This window comes from Myotis yumanensis, unplaced genomic scaffold (assembly GCF_028538775.1).
Source record: "Myotis yumanensis isolate MYYU_CA2020_CCGP unplaced genomic scaffold, mMyoYum1.0.hap1 SCAF_1, whole genome shotgun sequence".
NCBI lineage: Eukaryota > Metazoa > Chordata > Mammalia > Chiroptera > Vespertilionidae > Myotis > Myotis yumanensis.
The window spans coordinates 485,322-505,938 of record NW_027223752.1 but is presented as its reverse complement, the minus strand read 5'-3'; the positions used below and the strand labels follow the sequence as shown (position 1 = coordinate 505,938).

General features: G+C 49.1%; 1 protein-coding gene, 1 long non-coding RNA gene and 1 other non-coding gene across 4 annotated transcripts in view; 2 read left to right on the top strand and 1 right to left on the bottom strand.

Annotated features, from left to right (window-relative positions):
- Window positions 1-1,100: 1,100 nt before the first annotated feature.
- LOC139008269 (uncharacterized) lies at window positions 1,101-3,640 on the bottom strand. The gene is made up of 2 exons (XR_011471130.1): window positions 3,543-3,640; window positions 1,101-1,667 (listed from the first exon to the last, which is right to left on the bottom strand). It is a non-coding gene; the product is annotated as an uncharacterized lncRNA (long non-coding RNA).
- The window catches only part of RCOR1 (REST corepressor 1), a 116,509-nt gene continuing 98,901 nt past the window's right edge, over window positions 3,010-20,617 (top strand). For both annotated transcript variants that reach the window (XR_011471125.1, XM_070411577.1), the window contains exons 1-2: window positions 3,010-3,486; window positions 3,565-3,624. Coding sequence is in view for 1 of the 2 variants with exons in the window: in XM_070411577.1 (XP_070267678.1) it covers window positions 3,222-3,486; window positions 3,565-3,624 (325 nt within the window). In the remaining variant the exon portion in view is untranslated. The remainder of the gene's footprint in view (window positions 3,487-3,564; window positions 3,625-20,617) is intronic.
- Window positions 15,069-15,174, top strand: LOC139000226 (U6 spliceosomal RNA). Its single transcript, XR_011469549.1, has one exon. It is a non-coding gene; the product is annotated as a U6 spliceosomal RNA (small nuclear RNA).

Below are 20,617 nucleotides of genomic sequence, written 5' to 3'. Positions count from 1 at the left end.
GAGAAGGCAGGTATAGACGCATTTTTTTAAAAAGTCTTTATTGTTGAAAGTTACATGTCTCCCTTTCCCCCCATCAACCCCCTCCAGCCCACCCTGCCCCCGGCCCTCACCCCTTCACTGTCTGTGTCCATGGGCCATGCATATGTGCACACAAGGTCTTTGGTTGATCACCTCCTACCCACCCGCCTCCCCACCTTCCCTCCGAGACTCCGCACTCTGTTCCCTGTGTCCATGTCTCTGGGTCCACTCTGTTCATCAGTTTATTTTGTTACTTAGATTCCACATACGAGTGAGATCATGTGACACTTGTCTTTCTAACTGACTTATTTCACTTAGCGTGATACTCTCCAGGCCCTCCATGCTGTCCCAAAGGTAAGAGATCCTTTTTTACTGCTGCATAGTATTCCATGGTTAGACACACCTTTGGCGTTTTCTGTGTGGGGAGTAGAGAAATGGGAGGAGGCAGGAGGACATGCAGAAGCAAGGGAGAATTTCCCCCACTTTTTTTGAAAATAATGACCAGGGGGACGGAGGCTGAAGGCCCAGGCGAGCATAAAGGGGAGGGCAGCGGGGGGAGCGTGTCTGCGATCAAGCTCAGGGGAGGAGAGCCCGTGGGGCAGGTGGGTGCCTGGCAGGGAGATGTGTCGGTTTGGGGACTGGAAGGTGAGAGGAATACTATGTGATGGCTTCAGTTTTTCTCACTGAAGAGGGAGGTGAGGTCTGGGGCTGGTGTGAAGGCAGAAGGGGCTGTGAGGGGTGGATGGAGGGGGAGAAGGTGTGAAATCTTAGTCTCAGAGAGTGGGAGTGTCACTGAAAAACATGGTGAGCTGCTGACTATGACAGTTTGAAGTTTATCACAAACTCACAATCAGAAAGGTTGTGTGTACCCCACCCCCACCCACCCAAGCAATAGGCGGGGCAGGAGCGGTTGGAGGGCTTCCCACGGGGAAGGAATGAGGAGCTGGGAGGCGAAGTGTAGACATCCGCCAGGCCAGGAAGTATGTACTATTATCCGTTTCATTAATGGGGAAGCTGAGAGGTTCAAGGCCAATGTAGTATCCAAGTGGCCTTGGGAATCAGACAGACTAATACAGGGTCTGTTAGGTGTTAATAAGTATTTATTGAGAAATGTGAATGGTGGGACAGCCCAGTGATACACCCACAGTCTAATCTAGACGCCAAGCAGCCGCAAGCTTGGAGTTGGTGGGTGGGGCTGGTGACTTCCTACCCTGACACATGACTCAGGGTTACCTTTTGGCCTTGTAGGCCAATCTTCTCAGAGTTTAGTGGTAGAACTTCGCAGACACCTATTGAGCATCATGCTCTTAACCCCATTTCTCAAGCCGTGCTCACTTCCAGATAAGTCAGCCCTGAGCCAGGTAGCCCAGCCCCTGGGGAATGCCACCTCAGTGCCTCTCCCTTGGCTTTGCTGTCTACGCCCACCCAGGCCAGCTGGCAGGGAGTGTGCCAGGGACTCACCCCGGCACTGCCTGGGGCTCTCCGGGGAGAGGGCTCCCCCTGGAAGGGCAGACCAGGGCCAGGGGCTCTGCACTCGGTGGGGCAGGGGTCTTCCTGGGGAAGGGAGGGCTCCCAGCCCTTTATCTCAAAAGCCATTGAAGCAGAAACGAACGCGGCCACTTCACTGACGTTAATAATCATGGTTCATGCTGCAAAAAACAGAGAAGCGAACACTCAGTATTTATTTGGGCTGTAAAACCATAAAACTCCAGATTTCTCCCTGTAGCTATTTATAACCTGAGCTGGTGTAAACTGTCCCCATATTAAGCTCAGGTTTGAAGTAACTTAAAAGAGAAATAAGCCGTCGCTGCATCTAAAAAATTCAATTATAGACCTTCTCTCGCTTGCTAATTATGGACGAACAGCCCGTGGGTGGGGGTGGGGGTGACACCGACCATGCGGCTCTAAAGTCGCCCGGCCGGCCGCCGGGGGTCGGTCTCCGGGGCAGGGCGGGGTCGTGCTCGCCCTCCGCGGGGGCCCGGGGTGGAGGGGAGCCAGGCCGGCAGCAGATCCGGAAAAGTGGCTCTGGCCCGGGAGGAAGTTGACCCTCCCCGAGCCAGGGCTGGGGATGAAAATAGCTTCTTCCTCTTTACCCATCCGGGCCCCCAGCCCTGTCTCAGGTCCCCTCCCCATTTCTGCAAGTGCGCCCTCCCCCCGGCAGGTCGGGCCCTGCGCGGGTCTCTAAGCGGGGTCGGGACCGCGGGGACCCTCCCGTCCGGCCGCGGCGGGCGCCCCGCAACTCGGGCAATTACGGTGACTTCCCACCTCCCCCTCCGGGGAGCAGGACGCACCCCGCGCGCTGCCGCACCGCCGCCTTCCCCTCCGGAGACGGTCACCTGGGAACCCCGCCCTCTGCACCAGGGCTGCCCAGGCCCTGCTGCACCCCCGAGTCCCTGGGGGAAAGTGGGGGCGCAATTAGTTTCTTTCAATTAGTTTCCTCTTTGTATAGAGTAGACCCATTCAAACTGTGACATGTACTCCTCCGCGCGAGGGGGAAAGTAGTCCCGACCTGCCATTCAATTTCTGTTCTCGTGTCGCCCATATTTTACTTTTTGAAGCCGATGGGACCCTCGGAGGGGCCCCTCGGGGGATGTGGGGGCCGAGGCCGCCGGGGGTGCGCGCAGGGGAGGGGGTGGGCACCCCGGCAGCGGGAGGGGGCGGGGAGGCAGCCAACTCCTCGCTGTGCCGGGAGAGAGGGATCATGGGGCGTAGAGAGATTGCAAACCTCAAACCACGTACAGGGGGCGATACGCGTCAACCGAACCTGACCAACGGAAGCCCGAGCCCCGCCCCTCCTCCCGCCCAGCCCCTGGGATAGACGGGTGGCCCGAGCCAACCGCGAGGCCGCTCACCGTCCAAATCCCACAAGAGCCAATGGGTGCGCGCGGGGGCGGAGCCGCCCCGCATTGGGTTGGGCTGCGCGCGGCTTCCCCCCGCGGCCTGGCCCCGCCCCTCCCCTCCCTCCCGCCCGCTGCTCCCGGAGTAGTTGGAGCCAGTGAAGTGCGGGCGGTGATGAGAGCGAAAGTTGCGCTCGGCTCGGCGCTGGGGGCTTGAAGCGGCCCCGCGCTCCTCCTGCCTGGGCCGCCCCCAGCCCCCGCCGCGCCCGCCCGGCCCCGCGCCCGCCGCAGCCCCCGTCCCGTCCCGGCGCCCCCTCCTCAGGAGCCGGGGTCCCCGTCACTCTCGCGCGGCCCGGGCCCCCGCTGATGCCGACCATGGTGGAGAAGGGCCCCGAGGTGTCAGGGAAGCGGAGAGGGAGGAACAACGCGGCCAGCGCCGCCGCCTCGGCCGCCCCCGCCTCGGCCGCCTCCTCGGCCGCCGCAGTCTCCGCCGCCGCCGCCGCCTCCTCGGCCGCCGCCGCCCCCAATAATGGGCAGAATAAAAGTTTGGCGGCGGCGGCGCCCAATGGCAACAGCAGCAGCAACTCCTGGGAGGAAGGCAGCTCGGGCTCGTCCAGCGACGAGGAGCACGGTAGGTGCCGCCGCCCCGCGCCCGCGCCCGCCCCGCGCCGCCCCGCGCCCGCTCACCCGGTGCTCTGCTTCCTCGCAGGTGGCGGCGGCATGCGGGTGGGACCCCAGTACCAGGCGGCCGTGCCCGACTTCGACCCCGGTGAGTAGCGCCCGGGCCGGCCGGGAGCCCGAGGGGGCGGGGAGCCCTTGGACAACTTTCTTTTTGTGTGTGCGCCCTGCCGTCCGCGGGGGGAACAGCAGGCGCGACGGGGCGGGGAGCCCGGCGTGGGTGCCCGGCCGCCCCCCGCGTGTCCCCGGGGCCCGAGGCCGCCGGGTCGGACAGCCCTGGCCTGGGGGCCCCCGGCGGTGCCGGGTCCGGACCGGCTGCGCCTCGGCCGGCGGGAGGGTGGCCGTGCCGGAGAGTTAGCATCCCGCCGGCCGGCCTCGGGCGGCCCCGGACCCGGCGCCGCGGCGCGTGCTGCCCGCGGCCTCTCCTGCGGCGGTCGCCCCGCGCCGCCGAGAGGCCCCTGCCGCAGTCCCGGGACCTGTCTGCCGGTGTGCGCCCCCGCCCCCCATCCTTTCTGAAAAGGGAGGGGCTGTGGGGGAGTAGGACCCGCCAGGACTCGAGCCTGACCTGCGATTTGCACCCGAGAAACCCCGCACCCCAGGCCCGAGCACTCCCTTCCCGCGGCTGCTCCGCCGGAGCCACTGTGAAGTGGTTCCAGGAAAACCCCACCAGACAAAGGAATGGAGGGTTTTAACGCAGGAGCCTCTGGCCGCTCCGAGCGAGGCCGGCCTCGAACTGTTTCAAAGGACGCGCTGCTGTCACCGCCCCCTCCCTCCCCTGGGAAGCCCGGAGCCTCCGGGAGCCCCGAGCGGACCGACCTCCGGGCGGGCTCCGGAGCGGAGGGTCGCCGTGTCGGCCGCCCGCCGGCTTCCCGGAGGGGATGGGCGCCCGCAGGCTTTTCCTGGGAACCAGGCTGCCGAGAATTGCGCGGGTGTCGCCCTTGAAAACGGCCGCCGCTCCTGGGCGGCGATTGAGGTGCTCAACTCGGGGTGCCCTCTGAAGTGGGGACGCGCGGGGGTCCCTGAGCGCGCTGCTGGGCCCGGGAAATGGGTGACCTTTCCCACACGCGCCCCACATGTGGGTCCCTGGGTGCGAGCCTCCTGGGTGCAGGGAGTCCGGCCCGGGCGTGCACTCCTTTAAACTCCGGTTGGCGTTCCGGTCCTTCCCCTCCCCCACGCCTTCCTTTTTTTGGTCGCTTCTCCGGACGGGAGTGACGGGACGGAGTGACGGGCCGGAGCGGGGCCGGGGGCCGGGGCGCGCCTCCCCCTCCTCGCGCGGCCGCCGGGGGAAGCCTCTGCTTCTCGGTGACAGCTGACCTGACCTGCATCTTGTAGGTCAAGTCCATCTTTGTTTTCACACGCGGAGCGGAAAGCTTGGCTGTTAGCGAGTTGGTCGGTTGGGGTGCACTCTGGTTCTTAGTTTGGAACGCACTGTTTAAAAATGTTTGATGTGGCTGAGGAGAGGGCCGCTGTGGTGGCCTCCGCGGGGATCCGATCGCTGACATTCTCCGGTGTGGGTGTCCAGCTCTGCCTTGCAAGGAGCCTGACCTTAGCGTGTTCTCGCCTTTGAAACAGCGGATGGAATAGGACTGTGTATTGAGCTGTCCCCGCGGTTTTGAGGGGAGAGCTACCAGCGTCAATGTGCCCGGGACCCGCCACTCAAGAAGGAAAACATTGTAGACGTTCTGCCAGGTCGCCTTACTGCCACGGGATTGGGTCTTGGGAGTAACATTTCCAGATTTCCCGTTTTGTGTGTGTTTTAATCTAGAAAGGCATCTAACTGGTATGAAATAAAGTCAAACCCTGCTGTGCCAGTCTGAGCAGTGGGACACAGTCCTACCTAGTGCTGAGAATTGTGGGACTTTACTGTTTCCTGGTGAGTTTTTTTAGGTGTGTTCTCTATAACTTAAAGTCTAAGGGAGAGATGACTTCCATTTTGGAATAGACTTAAGACAGGTCCCCCCCCCCCCCCCCCCCCCAACACACACACACAAGTGAGGAATAGTATGGATTGAGATTGTGATTGTTACTATCTTCTCTTTCTCCCTGCCTGTTTTTTCTTTTTTTAATGTTTTTACTTATTTTTAGAGAGAGAGGAAGGGAGAGGGAGAAACCTCAGTGAGTAACATGGATGGGCTGCCTCCTCACACACACTGGGGATGGAGCCTGCACCCCAGGCCTGTGCCCTGAAGGGGAATCCAACCCGTGACCTATTGGTGCCCTCAACCACTGAGTCACAGGCAGGCCCTGCCTGAGTTTTGAATGCATTTCTCTTTCTCTTTATCAGAACCTGAACAGGTAGGTGAATGTGAAACTCATCAGAAAGCCTTTTTCCTCCCTGTGGTAAAGATGTGTGAGTGGAAGAAGTTGATTTCAGTTTTTTTTGAAGTCAGATTTTATTTTTCCACAGTATCTCAGCTTGACCGTATTTAGCTTTAAAAGCAAATGGTTGAAACCAGGACCACCTGTTATTCCCTAGTATTCCAAGGAAAATCATTTCTGTCATCCCTTGTAAGTAGTGAATGAAGTAGCCCTGGCATGCTGATTCAGCTCTTCTGATCTAATTAAGACCTAGACTAAATCAGTGGATTATGGCATAACTTGTAAGCATCTATGTTTACAACGATAGAAAAAGTTTTATCAGTTCGACATAAAAACAAAACAGAATGCAGTCCTATACCTTTTTTTTGACATTGACTTTAAAAAAAATTCTTTATTGTTTAAAGTATTACATATAGTATTACATATGTTTCCTTTTCCCCCCCATTGACCTCTCCCCGGCCACCCCCACCCCCAAGCACATGCCCTCACTTCCCCTAGTGTCTGTGTCCATTGGTAATGCTTATATGCAGGCATATAAGTCCTTTGGTTGATCTCCACCACCACCCCCCCGCCCCCGTGCCCCCTCCCCTGCCTTCCCTCTGAGGTTTGACAGTCTGTTTGATGCTTCTCTGTCTCTGGATCTATTTTTGCTCAGTTTATGTTGTTCATTATGTACCTTTAACTTAGGCTTTCTTCTGGCGTGGTGTCTAGGCCAGCTTTCCCTTCCCAGTGCCCTAGCATGTGCTAGTTTAGTAATCATAGTCAGTAAGGGAGGCCTGCTTCCTCTACCTGCCCGTGGTTAGTTATCTCCTACTGGCAAAGCAGGGTTTGTTTTGACGCGAGTATTGTTTTCTGTTAAAAAATGTGCATGTTCCCAATGAGCGTGCAAAGGGGGAAGGAGCTCGGAGCCCGTGCATAGTGGATCATGTCTTTCCTTCTCTTCTGTCTGTTGTCTTCTTGCTGGCGGAGCGCAGGGACAGGGTTTTCAGGTTGACTCAAGCTGTGTTTCTGAAGCATGTGTTACTGTCACCTTCTACCTGAGTTGGTTTTCAGTATCACAGTTCATTAATAGTAAAATTAAGACTCTTGCCGAAGAGGAAATGTTAATGGTAAATGTTTTTGTGGTACTGGGCTTTTAAACATGCAACCTATATTTGGAACATTGAACCCAATAGATTTAATCAGATTTGAAAATTGTGGTTGTATTGGCTCAACTATCACGTCAGAGTTGACAGGTATTAAAAAGTGTATTACACTTTACTGTGGAATAATCTCACTGAATAGGGCATCTTGATCTGCTTTTCATTTCTTTTTATTGGTGGTTCTATGTACCTCTTTGAGCACATTATTTTCTATGCTTTAGTTTCATTGTAAAAATCAGTTTTATAGATATCCTAAAATTCATAAGTTACGGTGAATGGTTTGTGAGTCAGTCTTCACCAGCTGAGAAGTGAGGGTGGTGATGAATCGTGCGAGCGGTCACGTCATTGAGTGGTGTGGCAGGGAGACCCGGAGCTGGTCGTCGGGAGAGTGGGTGCCCTGCCTCTGTGATTAAGAAGGTGATAGCAGGTAGAGTTGGTCATTTTGTTCGCAGAAACCTCAGTTTCCTGGGTCACTAACACCCTGTGGTTATGTCAGGTACAGTCACCTTTAATTTGATGTTTATTTCAGAAGCAGCATAGAGTAGACTGAGCTCCGGCGCTGGGAGTTGTGAAACCCGCTCCGATCCTCCCAGTGCCTCTTGCCACCTGTGTGATACTTCATTTGTTGTTGTTGTTATTGTTGCTGTTGTTAATCCTCACCCGAGGATATGTTTTCCATTGGTGATTAAGGAGAATGGAAGGGAGGAAGGGATGGAGAGAGAGAGAGAGAGAGAGAGAGAGAGAGAGAGAGAGAAACATCGATGTTAGAGATAGAGATACACATCCACTGGTTGCCTCCGGCACACACCCTGACTGGGGCTGGCGATCGAACCTGTAACCTTTATGTGCCCTTGACCAGGAATCAGGAGTCGAACCCATGAACCTTTGGTATTCTGCCAACGCTCTAACCACTGAGCCCCACCAGACAGGGCCATTTGCTGATTCTTGTATGTGACCTGACAGGATCAAACTGCAATCTTGGCACATTGGGACAGTGCTCTAACCAACTGTGCTACTGGGCCAGGGCTTCTTCCCACCGCCCCAGCCCCCCTCCCCCCTTTTTAAAAATAATTTCAGATCAAGTTTCTAGATCAGTGGTTCTCAACCTTCCTAATGCCTTGACCCTTTAATACAGTTCCTCATGTTGTGACCCAACCATAAAATTATTTTCGTTGTTACTTCATAACTGTAACTTTGCTACTGTTATGAATCGTAATGTAAATATCTGATATGCAAGATGTATTTTCATTGTTACAAATTGAACATGATTCATCACAAAAACAATATGTAATTATATATGTGTTTTCCAATGGCCTTAGGCAACCCCTGTGAAAGGGTCGTTTGACCCCCAAAGGGGTCATGACCCACAAGTTGAGAACCGCTGTTCTAGATGAAAAAAAAGAAACCTTGAATCCATCCCTGGGTCAGGGGAAGCACACATTAGGTAGGTTGTGAGCTAGGGAGTTTTTTTCTTTGAACTTGTCTTTGAGAGTTATTGCTTTCGAGGCACGTTCTATAACAATCTTCTCCTTCATGGGTGGTGACTGTGATTAGAAGGTCAGCTGGGCCCAATCGGTGTGGTTCACAGGTTGGTCGTGGATCTAGGAACCAAGAGGTCACCAGTTCAATTCCCGGTTAGGGCACATGCCTGGGTTGTGGGGCGCGCAGGAGGTAGCCGATGAGTGATTCTCATCATTGATGCTTCTGTCTCTCTCTCCCTCTCCCTTCCTCTCTAAAATTAATAAAAATATCCTATATAATAAAAGGCTAATATGCAAATTGTCCATTCCACCAGGGTGTGGGGCCAGCCAGCCAACTGACCTCGGACCCTCCCCCGGTTGTGCACAAATTCGTGCACCGGGACTCTAGTATTTAATAATAAATAAATAAAAGCAATGTTAAGGGTCATTTGTACTGAAGAAATTTAGGCTTACTCTTACTCATTTTCCTTGGAATTATAAAGTTCTGTGGGGCAATTTAGTTTAAAATGGTTGTTGGAGATGAAACATCAAAGTTCTACCTAAGTTTCTGTATTCTTCCCCAGTTTATCAAACTTTTAATATTTTCTTCCCTGCTACAGAGATTGTTTTAATTGACACAGTTTAACCTTCACTTCCTTCTGAGCCTTTCTTCAGAGGTTCCATGCATAATTTAAAAGTAAGAAATAAGGTTTCTGTTTTGTTCCCTAATTCTAATGGAAAACAGTGATGCTTGCTATGGAGTGTGTAATACATTAGTGTTTATATTCAAAACAGAGAAATCATGTCTATCTGTCTGTTTCTCTCTAAAATAAATTAAAAACAAACCAAAAAAATAGAGAACTTGAAATCACTTTCTGGTGAGAGCTATTCTAGCAGCACAGTAAAAGTTTGAGGAAGGTAGGGATTATGAATCGAATGCTGACTTCATGATTTGGACTGACTTAATAATTCTTGCAGTGCTAAATAGCAATTGTGGAAAATATTGTGATCCTAGAAATGAAAGGGAGGGGCATAATTGCAATATATCAATTTTGTTTTGTGTTCTAGAAGCTAAATCTCTGGTTGACTTTTATGCTTTCTGTAATATTTTAAAGTTGGTGTAAGGTGGCAAGTGTTTTGCTAAAATGTTTGAGAGAAATTGCCGGGAGCCGGTCCATCCTTGCTGTTTCAAGGGACCTGGCATATATGGCATACTATTCTTAATATGTTTGCTCACCTTCTTGGTGCTATGTGTTTGAACCAAGGTCACCTCTCCAAGACAGGTTGTTTCCCCAGGTGGGGATCTTTCCCTGAGGTTAGGGAGGGGATACAACCCCTTAATTAAGTGCCAGGTGGGTAGTTAAGCTACATAATCTTTACTCCCTGGAATGGAGATAAGAAACGCCCTAACCTTTGTAATAGAAATTGACAGGATTAAAATTGGCTGGTATAAATACGGATGTAACAAGACAATAAACATCAGATCCTCATCAGATCCTCTTCAGATCCTCATCAGATCCTAACCAGATCCTAACCAGAACCTAGCCAGAGAACACAGAACCTAGAGACAGAACCTAGCGGGAGAACCTGGCTGAAGAACCTAGAGACAGGACTTGGCTGGAGATCCTACAGAGAACCTAGAGAGAGAACCAAGAGACAGGACTTGGCTGGAGATCCTAGACAGAACCTAGAGACAGAACCTAGCGAGAGAACATGGCAAAAGATCCTGGACAGAACCTGGCTACAGATCTTGGCTGGAGAACCTAGACAGAACATGGCAACCGAACCTGGCTAGAACCTGGCTGGAGAACTGGCTGGAGAAGCTGGATGGAGAACCTAGCAAGAGAACATGGCTACAGAACCTGGCTGGAGATCCTGACCAGAACTTGGCTGGATCCTAACCAGAACTTTGCTGGAGACCAGAACTTGGCTGGAGATCCTGGCTAGAGGAACCTGGCTATGCTGATCAACTGAATGCTGGCTCCGTGTCCTTCCTTCTTTACCGACTCCATCCACACCTTTGGGAACCCCTGGACCCGCTGGGGTTGGACCCCAGCAAGAAATAAATATTTTAAAATAACATAAAATAACATAAAAGTTATTAAAACCCTAAAACTAATTTTTCAAATTAGTCAATTTCTTTAAATGTGTGGATCTTAATAAAAATTGCACACCAGACCCAACTCTTTGAAATTTCTCGTTTCCTCTCCTCAAAGTATTGAGAGAGAAAATTATAATGTCCATATAACCCAACCTTCTTGTGCTCTAGACATGGAAAATGAGACCTAGAGGGATAAAGTGACTTGTATGTCTGTCTTTCAGTACCTAAGTATTAAAAATATTTCAAGGGAGACTTGAGGCCATGATGAGGGCAAACTTCAATCTTTCATTGCTAGATGTTTCAGAGCCTTGGTACTGGGTGCAGTAATTGGGAACAATCATATGTGTTCATAAATTTATTTATTTACTTATTGGTTCATTCTTACCCAAGGATATTTTTTTCCATTGATTTTTAGAGCGAGTGGGAGGGAGGGAGGAAGGAGGGAAGAGAGAGACAGAGAATGAAACATCAATGTGAGAGAGGCACATTGATGCAGGCGGCAGCTGACCAATGATTCTCTCACATCATTATGTTTCTATCTCTCCCTATCCCATCCTCTCTGAAATCCATAAAAAAATATTTTTAAAAAATATATTTTATTGATTTTTTACAGAGAGGAAAGGAGAGGGATAGAGAGTTAGAAACATCGATGAGAGAGAAACATCGATCAGCTGCCTCCTGCACACCCCCTACTGGGGATGTGCCCACAACCAAGGTACATGCCCTTGACCAGAATCGAACCCGGGACCCCCCAGTCTGCAGGCCGACGCTCTATCCAATGAGCCAAACCGGTTAGGGCCATAAAAAAATATTTTAAAAATGTTCAAATAGAACAGAAAATAACACATACAGTTCTGTGGCCACCAATGTGATGAAACACTTACTATTTGGCCATACAGTGGGGCCTTGACTTATGAGTTTAATTCGTTCCGTGACGGAGCTTGTGACTCAAATTACTCGTATGTCAAATCAAAAAGTGAACGAGTGAGACACGTGATGCTGGGCTGATGTTGTGGCGTTCGCTGCGCCAACTAGCGGTGGGGTATCTAAAGCTGGCTTGTAACCCGAATTTTAGCTCGCAACTCAAAGCAAAAAATCGGCGCAGAGAGGGCTCGTATCTCGAAAAACTCATTAGTCGGGACACTCGTAAGTCAAGGCCCCACTGTATTTGCTTCAGGTGCAGCTGAAGCTGATTCCTTCACTCTCTCCTTCCTGCTTTGAAGGTGATTGATGTTATTCCTGTGATCGTTCGTTTGTATCCTCTGAGAAGCAGATGACAAAAAAGAATTATATGAACAAGAGATTCACAAGTGTAAATGCTGTGGAGGGTAAAGAGTAGAGGAAGTCGGTGAGGTGGTCAGAGCCTTCAGAATGGATGTAGGTGTGATAGGTATTCATGTTACCTCTAACCTATTTGTTTTTTCCTTGAAGTTGTTATGTCTTTTAGGTTTCTTAAATGTGGGTTGTATGTTCATGGGAACATTCTGTAAATAGAATAATAATGCTTTTTGAAACTAGAATACCAAGTTTTATGTTTTTAAGTTTTTTGTTTTTTTATCCTCACCCGAGGATATGTTTTTATTGATTTTAGAGAGAGAAACATCGATTGACTGCCTCCCATGCCCCATCAGGACTGAACCTGTAACCTGGGTATGTGCCCTGCCCGGTAATTGAACCAGCAACCTTTCGTATATGGGATGACACTCAGCCAACTGAGCCAGCCAGGTCCCAAGCTTTTTTTGTTGTTAATTCTCACTCGAGAATATTTTTTCCTTTTTTTGAGAGGGAGTGAAAGTGAGAGGGGTGGAGGGGGAAAGAGAGAAGAAGAGAGAAGGGGAGAGACACATTGACTGGTTGCCTCCCTCATGCACACCACCTGGGGCTGGGGATCGAGCCTGCAACCCAGGTTCGTGCCCTTGATCTGTAATCGAATTCTCCATCCTTCGGTTCTTGGGCTAATGCTCTAACCACTGAACCACTCCAGCCAAGGCTCACATTTTGTGTGTTTTGTTTTTTTTAAATATATTTGTATTGATTTCAGAGAGGAAGGAAGAGGGAGAGAGAGATAGAAACATCAATGATGAGAGAGAATCATTTACCGGCTGCCTCCTACAAGCCCCCCACTGTGGATCCACAACCCGGGCATGTGCCCTTGACCTGAATCGAACCTGGGACCTTTCAGTTCACAGGCCGACACTATCCACTGAGCCAAACCGGCTAGGGCACATTTTATGTTTTTATATAGCCACTGATCATTTCAGTATTTGTGATGCAGTGCTCAGTCTGATCTACCCCACTCATTGAAATCTGATAATTTTAGCCTAGAATTTTCCAAAGGAGGATAGTATTTAAAAAATTAATTAACTATTCTTTAAAAAGTAAATTATTTAAAAATGATTACTTCTAATTAATGTACTTCTGCAGAAAGTGTAATTTAATAGAAATGTCTCATTCTTGGACTGCCTTGGACCTCCATCTTGCTGCAGTGTAGTAAAATGAGTATTTGTGTGTTTGAATGTGTATGTATTTCCTGTTGAAGTATTTCTTATAGAAATTTCTGTTATTTTCTAGTCATTTTCAGCTAGATGCCTTTTTTTGAACATCTGGTGCTTTTTATATGCCATATATTGATGCTCTAAACTGAATCAGAGTTTTATATATCGACTGGTGAACTATGGTTTTGAGCCTTGCTTGGTGTTCTCCTTGCTTAGCAACAGGTCAGTTTCCATGGTGTTGCTGTTTTTTGCACACCACTGTCAGCAGAGCTGAGAGGTTAGGGGTGGGGATGCAGGCCCCTTACCCTGCTGAAGCAGGTATAAACTAGAGTAGCTGAGCTTTTATTTAGTCTTGCCTGTTGAGTTTCTAGATAATTTTTAAAGTAAGAGTCTTATTGATGTAAAAAATTTTAAAATGACACTTTTCTGCCTTATTAAGAGCAAGTGGCAGTGGCAAAGTGAAGTGTAGGTTCTACAGACTTTAATGCAGTTGAGATGGAGCTAACAGTAATTAATTCAACATTCTAAAAGCATGCTGTTTCTACCTCTGTTGGACACATTTGTTGGTTGACTGTTTAATTGTGAAGGGAAAAAAACCAGCAGTTTAAGAACGTGTATGAAATTGGAACTATACCCTGGAAAAGCAAGACGCGATGTAATTGGTTTACAGTTTTTAGCTTTTTGGGAACATAATTACCCTTAATACATGTCTGTTGCCTTGTTTTTTAAAAAAAATAGTATTGATTTCAGAGAGAGAAAGGGAGAGGGAAAGAGGAACAAAAACATCAGTGAGGAGAGAGAAGCATTGACTGTCCCCCCCCCACCCCCTGCCACCTGGGCATGTGCCCTGACCTGGAATCGAACCTCAGCCTCCTGGTTCATAGGTAGACGCTCAATCCCTGAGCCATGTTGGCCAGGCAACATATTCCAGTTTTGTACGTGTTTTTAGGAACTCATGTGAGGAAATGGTGGACTGCGTATACTGCTGGTGATTTAAGAACACAGATTTTCCTGTTATAGGATACTAGAGGCCTGGTGCACAAAACTCATGCATCCTCTCCAATCTGGGACCCCTTGGGGGACTGGGCCTAAACCGGCAGTCGAACATCCCTCTCACAATCCGGGACTGCTGGCTCCCAACCGCTTGCCTGCCTGATTGCCCCTAACTACTTTTGCCTGCCGGCCTGATCACCCCCTAACCACTCCCCTGCCAGCCTGATCGATGCCTTACTGCCCTCCCTGCTGGCCCGATCGCCCCCAACTGCCCTCCCCTGCTGGCCCGGTCTCCCCCAACTGCCCTCCCCTGCTGGCCCAGTCACCCTCCCAACTGCCCTCCCCTGCCGGCCTTGCAGGGCTGGTCCCCCGCAACTGTCCTCCCCTGCAGGCCTGGTCTTGCATTACTTTTCTGACTATCTCCTTCACTTCTTTCAAATCTTTGCTCAGATGTTACCTTCTCGATGAAGATTATCTTGATACCTACCTATCCATCTCTAAGTATATGACTTAACAATCTAGCTAAATACTGTATGATCCCAGCTATATAACATTCTGAAAAAGGCAAAGCTATGTGGGCAGTGAAAAGATCAGTGGTTGCCAGGGTTTAGAGTAGGAGGAAGGGATGGGATGTATGGGTGGAGCACAGAGGAATTTCAGGGCAATGAAAATACTCTGTATGATGGATGGATGCTATAGTGATGGGATACGTGGCATTATTTATTTGTCCAAACCCATAGCATGTACAACACCAAAAGTGAATGCTACGGTATGCTGTAGGCTTTGTGTGATTATGATGTATCAATGTAGGTTCCTCATTTGTGAGAAATGTTGCATTCTGGTGAGGGGTGTTGGTAATGAGTGACACTGTCCATGTCTGGGGGCAGAGGATGGATGGGAAATCTTTCTGCCTTCCTCGATTTTGCTGTAAACCTGAAATTGCTCTAAAAAATAAAGTCTTATATAAAAATGAACATTAACAAAAAATCTAAGCACAAACATCACAGTTAAATAAAATTAATATTCTGCTCGCTTTAGCAGCACGTACATTAAAATTGGAATGGTGCAGAGAAGATTAGCATGGCCCCTGGCAAGGATGACATGCATATTCGTGAAGCGCTCCATAAAATAAATAAATAAAGTTAATATTTATCCCCTAGTGCAGTGGTCAGCAAACTCATTAGTCAACAGAGCCAAATATCAACAGTACAACCATTGAAATTTCTTTTGAGAGCCAAATTTTTTAAACTTAAACTATATAGGTAGGTACATTGTTATTAACTTAATTAGGGTTCTCCTAAGCTGGCCTTTGCTAAAAACGTCCTCAATCTGATTGAGGTACGTTCGCTGAGGTCGATCCCTTCCAACTCTCCCACCCGCACTCGTCTTGTGTACTTGTTTCATCTATCTCCTTTCGTTCATCCTCTCTATATGTCCACCCCCCACTTCTTCTAATGCCACTTCTTCAAAATAGACTCGCCCAGGCCGAAACCGACTTCTGCGCATGGGCCACGAAGTTTCAATCACACTGTATGTTCGCACCTGCACGTGGTATTTTGTGGAAGAGCCACACTCAAGGGGCCAAAGAGCCGCATGTGGCTTGCGAGCCACGGTTTGCCGACCACTGCCCTAGTATAATTAAATCTCCAGTCAACTTTTTTTTAATTTAAAAAAATGTTTTAAATATATTTATATTGATGTCAGAGAGAGGAAGGGAGAGGGAGAGAGAAACATCAGTGATGAGAGAGAATCATGGATTGGCTGTCTCTGGCACACCCCCTACTCAGGAACGAGCCCCCAAACTGGGCATGTGCCCTGACCGGTATCGAATGTGACCTCCCGGTTCATAGGTTGATGCTTAACCACTGAACTATGCTGGCCGGGCTCCAGTCTGCTATTTTTAAACAGTTGGTTTGTTTAGATCAGGATTCAAACATGATTCATATGTTGCATTAAAAAAAAGCTTTGTTGAGGTATAATTGACATTCAATAGACTGTCATATTTAAAGTTTATAGTTTGACTAGAGGCCCAATGCACGAAATTCGTGCAAGAGTAGGCCTTCCTTCCCCAAGCTGCCGGCACCAGCTTCTCTCTGGCCGCCGGCAGGCACCCGGGACCCAGGCTTCCCTCATAGCCCCAGCTTTGTCCAGAAGGTCGTCAGGAAGGACGTCTGGTCTAATTAGCATATTACACTTTTATTGTTATAGAAGATTAGTTTTGATACCTGTGAAATTATCACTATAAAATACTGAATATATCCATCACTCCCAAAAGTTTTCTCGTGTCCTTTTGTAATTCCTCCAACATGCTCCTCCCAAGCAGCCACTGATCTATCTGCTTCCTCTTGCTATAGATTAGTTTGCGTTGTCTCTAGAGCTTTATATAAATGGAATCTTAAATTATGTACTACTTGTCTGGCTTCTTTCATTTAGTATAGTTATTTTGAGACTCCCTTCACTGTACATGTATCAATTGATTTTCCCTTTTTGTTGCTGAGCAGAGTGTTACAATGTATGGGTACACCAGAATTTTTTTATTCATTTACCTCTTGTTGGATATTAGGGTTATTTCTATTGTCTGGTTACAACAAATAGAAGCTGCTATGAATATCTCTGTACAATCTTTGCGTGACCATACATTTCCTTTTCTCTTGAGTAAATACTCAGGAATGGAATCATATAGTAGTTGTATGCTTAATTTTTTAAGAAGCTGCAAACTCCCAAATTGTACATTCCTACTAGCAGCATATAAGAATTCTAGGACTCTCCCGGGGGTAGGTATGTGAGGAGGACAGCTGAGAAATTTGTTGGTTCCTTCCCACTTCCTGTCGCTTAATGGTCAAAGGTGCCCACAGAGCCTTAACTATTCTGTGCTTTGGGGTTTGTCACTTGGCCTCTCTAGGCAGCTGCTGGAGAAGCAGCTGAATTTGAGCATTGGAGCTGCTGTGGCTTCTGCCATAGTGGGCACAAGGAAGGCCACCAGAGCCCAGCCTTCTCCCCTGGGGGAGGCAGAGACAGCTGGTGGCACAGGAGAAGGAGGCACATGTGGTGGGCTGGGCTTATGATCATGCGGGCTTACAGCTTTTGCTAGGCCTTGGGGGGCTGCTCCAGCTGGGCAGCAGAGCAGCAGGCAAGTTGAGTGGATTTGGGGGAGGTGCATGGACTGCATCTGTTACAGCCTGTTAATCCAGCCTTTGCTTAGTCTTTGCCTCGACTGGCATGTGTACAGCGGACTGTGCCTGGAGAAACCATGCTGACTGCAAAGTGGTGATCACCAAAGTCAGGCGGCCCATCTACCACATTCTGTTTCACTGCTGCACTTATTCACCTTGACAGCATTTAAATATCTCACTTTAAACCTTCAGTTCTTCTCTCCGCATCCTTTATTTCACTGGGGGACATGGCAACAGTTGGGAGGAAACTTCCACAGGCTCCCGCTGCCATCCACGCCCCCTCCCCATCTCCGCGCCCCTTCCACTTCTGTGCCTAATCCTCTGCCTGACCTCCTGTAGCTGTTTATGCTTCCAGCTGAGGCCGACTCTGCATGCGCATTAGACCCTGTTGCCTTCTGTTTACTTGAAGATACCACTCTTTCACCCTTTATTTGTCTCATTGAGCTTTTCTTCTCTGTTGTATTCTCAACAGCATATAAATAGGCTGTTATTTCTCCCTTGTTTTAAAAATCCCTCTTGGTAACTGTCTATATCCTGCTTTCTGTTTCTTTTCTCTCTCGAACACATGCCCCTCAGGCTTTGCCCCCAGCTTCTCCGGAATCTTTCATAAGGTCACCAGTGACCTCCATATTGCTAAACCAATGGTCAGCTGGAAGTCCTCACCTTACTCGACCTATTTACCCCAAGAGACCCAGTAAGTCACTCCCCCTGAGAACTGGCTAGACAGCTCTCCAGGGAAACAGAACTGATAGCATATACACATAACACACACATACATGTGCACATATTATAGGAGGTTTGGCTCATGTGACTGGAGGCTGAGCAGTCCCAAGACGTGCAGGCAGTAAGCTGGAGGTGCCTAGAGATAATGGTGTGATGCTAGTCCATGGCCAAAGGCCTGCGGACTAGAAGGTCCCCTGTTCCAGCCGATTGGATGGGGGCCACCCACATGATGGGGGGCAATTTATTTTACTCCGTCTCCCAATTCAAATGTTAATCTCACCCAGAAACATCCGCACAGAAGCACTCAGGATATTTGACCAGGATCTCGGCACACTGTCATGCTGTGTGACTTGGTCATGTTGACTCATACCATCACAAAGCTCTGTCTTCCTTGACATCTCGAACAAAATGCATTTAGTTCCAGCAAGATCTGGTCCCTGTGACCCCTGACCTCAGCTCCAGCCGCCCTCCCCTTTCCCACTCCCGTCACAGGGATCTGCTTGCTGGTCTTGACCAGGGAGATGTCCTTTTCTTGTGCCTGCAGTGCTTGTTTGCTCCTCTCCTCTTACACCGGCTCATGGTCTGTCTGCTCTCCCTCGCGGTGAAATGTCACATGCGCAGTGAGGATTTTTAGGGTCAATCTATCTAAAAGTTTCAGCTGCATCCCTGGTGTTTCCTGTTCCCTTCCTCACTTCATTTTTTTCCTCACTCTTATCATTAGCCAACATACTTCCTTATTGATCTTGTTTAACTTCTCCAGCTATAAGGTAAGCTCTGAGGTGAGGGCTTTTAATTTTGTTGCCTTTTATACCCCAGCTTCCAGAATAGTGCCTGGTGACAATGTGTCTCTCAGTAACAACTTTCTGATTGTTTAAAAACATGGACAGGAACTCTTCCCATGGAGTTTATAAACTATAGGTTTCTAGCCTGCAACTCTCATCAGTGAATACCTTTATTGGCTTACAGATGCCTGTTATATGTTTTTTATAGATAGGCGTTTTATAGTTCTGAAGGCGCCTTGTCAGCCACCTCACCTCCTTTCCTTCTGGCTCCGTGTGTGTGTGTGTGTGTGTGTGTGTGTGTGTGTATGTGTGTGTGTGTACCAGCTCTGTGCTGAAGAGCTTTACAAAGATGATCTTATTTAATCCTCATAACAATCCTACAACACAAGAGGCATCATCCCCATTGTACAGACTGTGAAACTGAGATTTAGAGAGCTTAAACAACTTGCCTGAGGTCTCAGTTGGTAAGTGGCAGAACCCAACTTGGAATAACTTGATCTAGATCCTATATACTCTTGACTATTTTTACATGATATGCCACCTAGATATAGAGAGGTCATCTGTTTGTGTCATGCAGGAACTTAGGAGTTTTGGGCAGGCTGTTTAACCCCATATAATAGTGTTAAATACTTAAAGCGGCTGCCTAGCACATCCTCAATACAAAGCAACCTCTCAAAGTGAGGAATAAATAAATAAAATCAGTGCAAAAATAACTAAACCACAAGCCTTGCTCAGCGGTAGCCTCCGCATGTCTTCCTAGGTCAGACCTGGTAGGTGCCTGCGTCGGACGGAGGCCCGTTCTTTGTCCAGAAGATTAGAGTGTGGGGATGGCCACTGCAGAGGACTTGCCCTTTGTGACTAAGTTCTCCACCAACCCCACCACCTCTGAACTCTCCCATGAAGTTACAGGAGCCCTTCCTCTCACAGAGGAAAGTGTAGCAAAGCACTTGGGTTTCATGTCTTAAAATGACAACTGTTATTCCATGTTTCTTGTTCAGCTGGAGAGCCATTCCGCTGGGCTTTCTGTGAGTGTCATTGGCTGTGGTCTGGCGGTATCATCTGGGGGCTGCGCCGAGATGCTGGGGCAGCTGGGCCTATTTCTCCCCCTGTAGTCTCAGGGCCTAGTCTCTTTCCGGTGGGAGCGGTCTCCATTGGGGAGTTAGATTCCTCACACAGTGGCTCAGGGCTCCCCAAAGCAAGCATTCCAAGCAGGAGGAAGCAGAATTGCTAGTCCTTTCACAGTGTAGGCCCAGAACTGGCACATTATCACTCTGACATTTCCTTGGTTAACATGAGTCACAGCCCAGCCCAGATTTGTTGCGAGTTGACTATAGGGCGTGGGAGTGAGTTCATTGGTAGTAGGCTAGTCCAGGCTACTTTTAAGAGGGAACAGGGGCCTATTAAACATTATGCCGGGTTGACAGGGGTACACTGGAGCTCCCCAGGACTAAGCTAGACCTCTATAGGGTCATGGTCATCACTCTCATACTTGTGCCCTGGAGGAAGCGAGAGATGGGTGTTACTTTGATTCCCAGTGTGAAAATATGACTGTGTTAAGCATTGTTCCCAGGTTTTAAATTGAACATGACTTCTGTACACAACCCAACAACTCTGAGTGCTCGACAGCTCGGGAGGGGTTACTGAACAGTGGAGGAAAACTGGTTTTGAGCCTATGAGATGAATTTGTTGTTGGTCTCCAGTGGGCAGTTTTCCTGAGGTGCTTTTCTAGGTTGATTTGGAATCTGTGCCATTTTCACCTACTTGATGGTAACTCGGAGCCTAATCTCCTAAGAGGCAGCTCCATTCTGCAGTTCAAAGGTGCCTCCAGCTCGCAAGTTCCCATCAGCCTGTGGAAAGCAGGCATGGGTCCCCGCAGGCAGGCGCAGAGCTGTAACG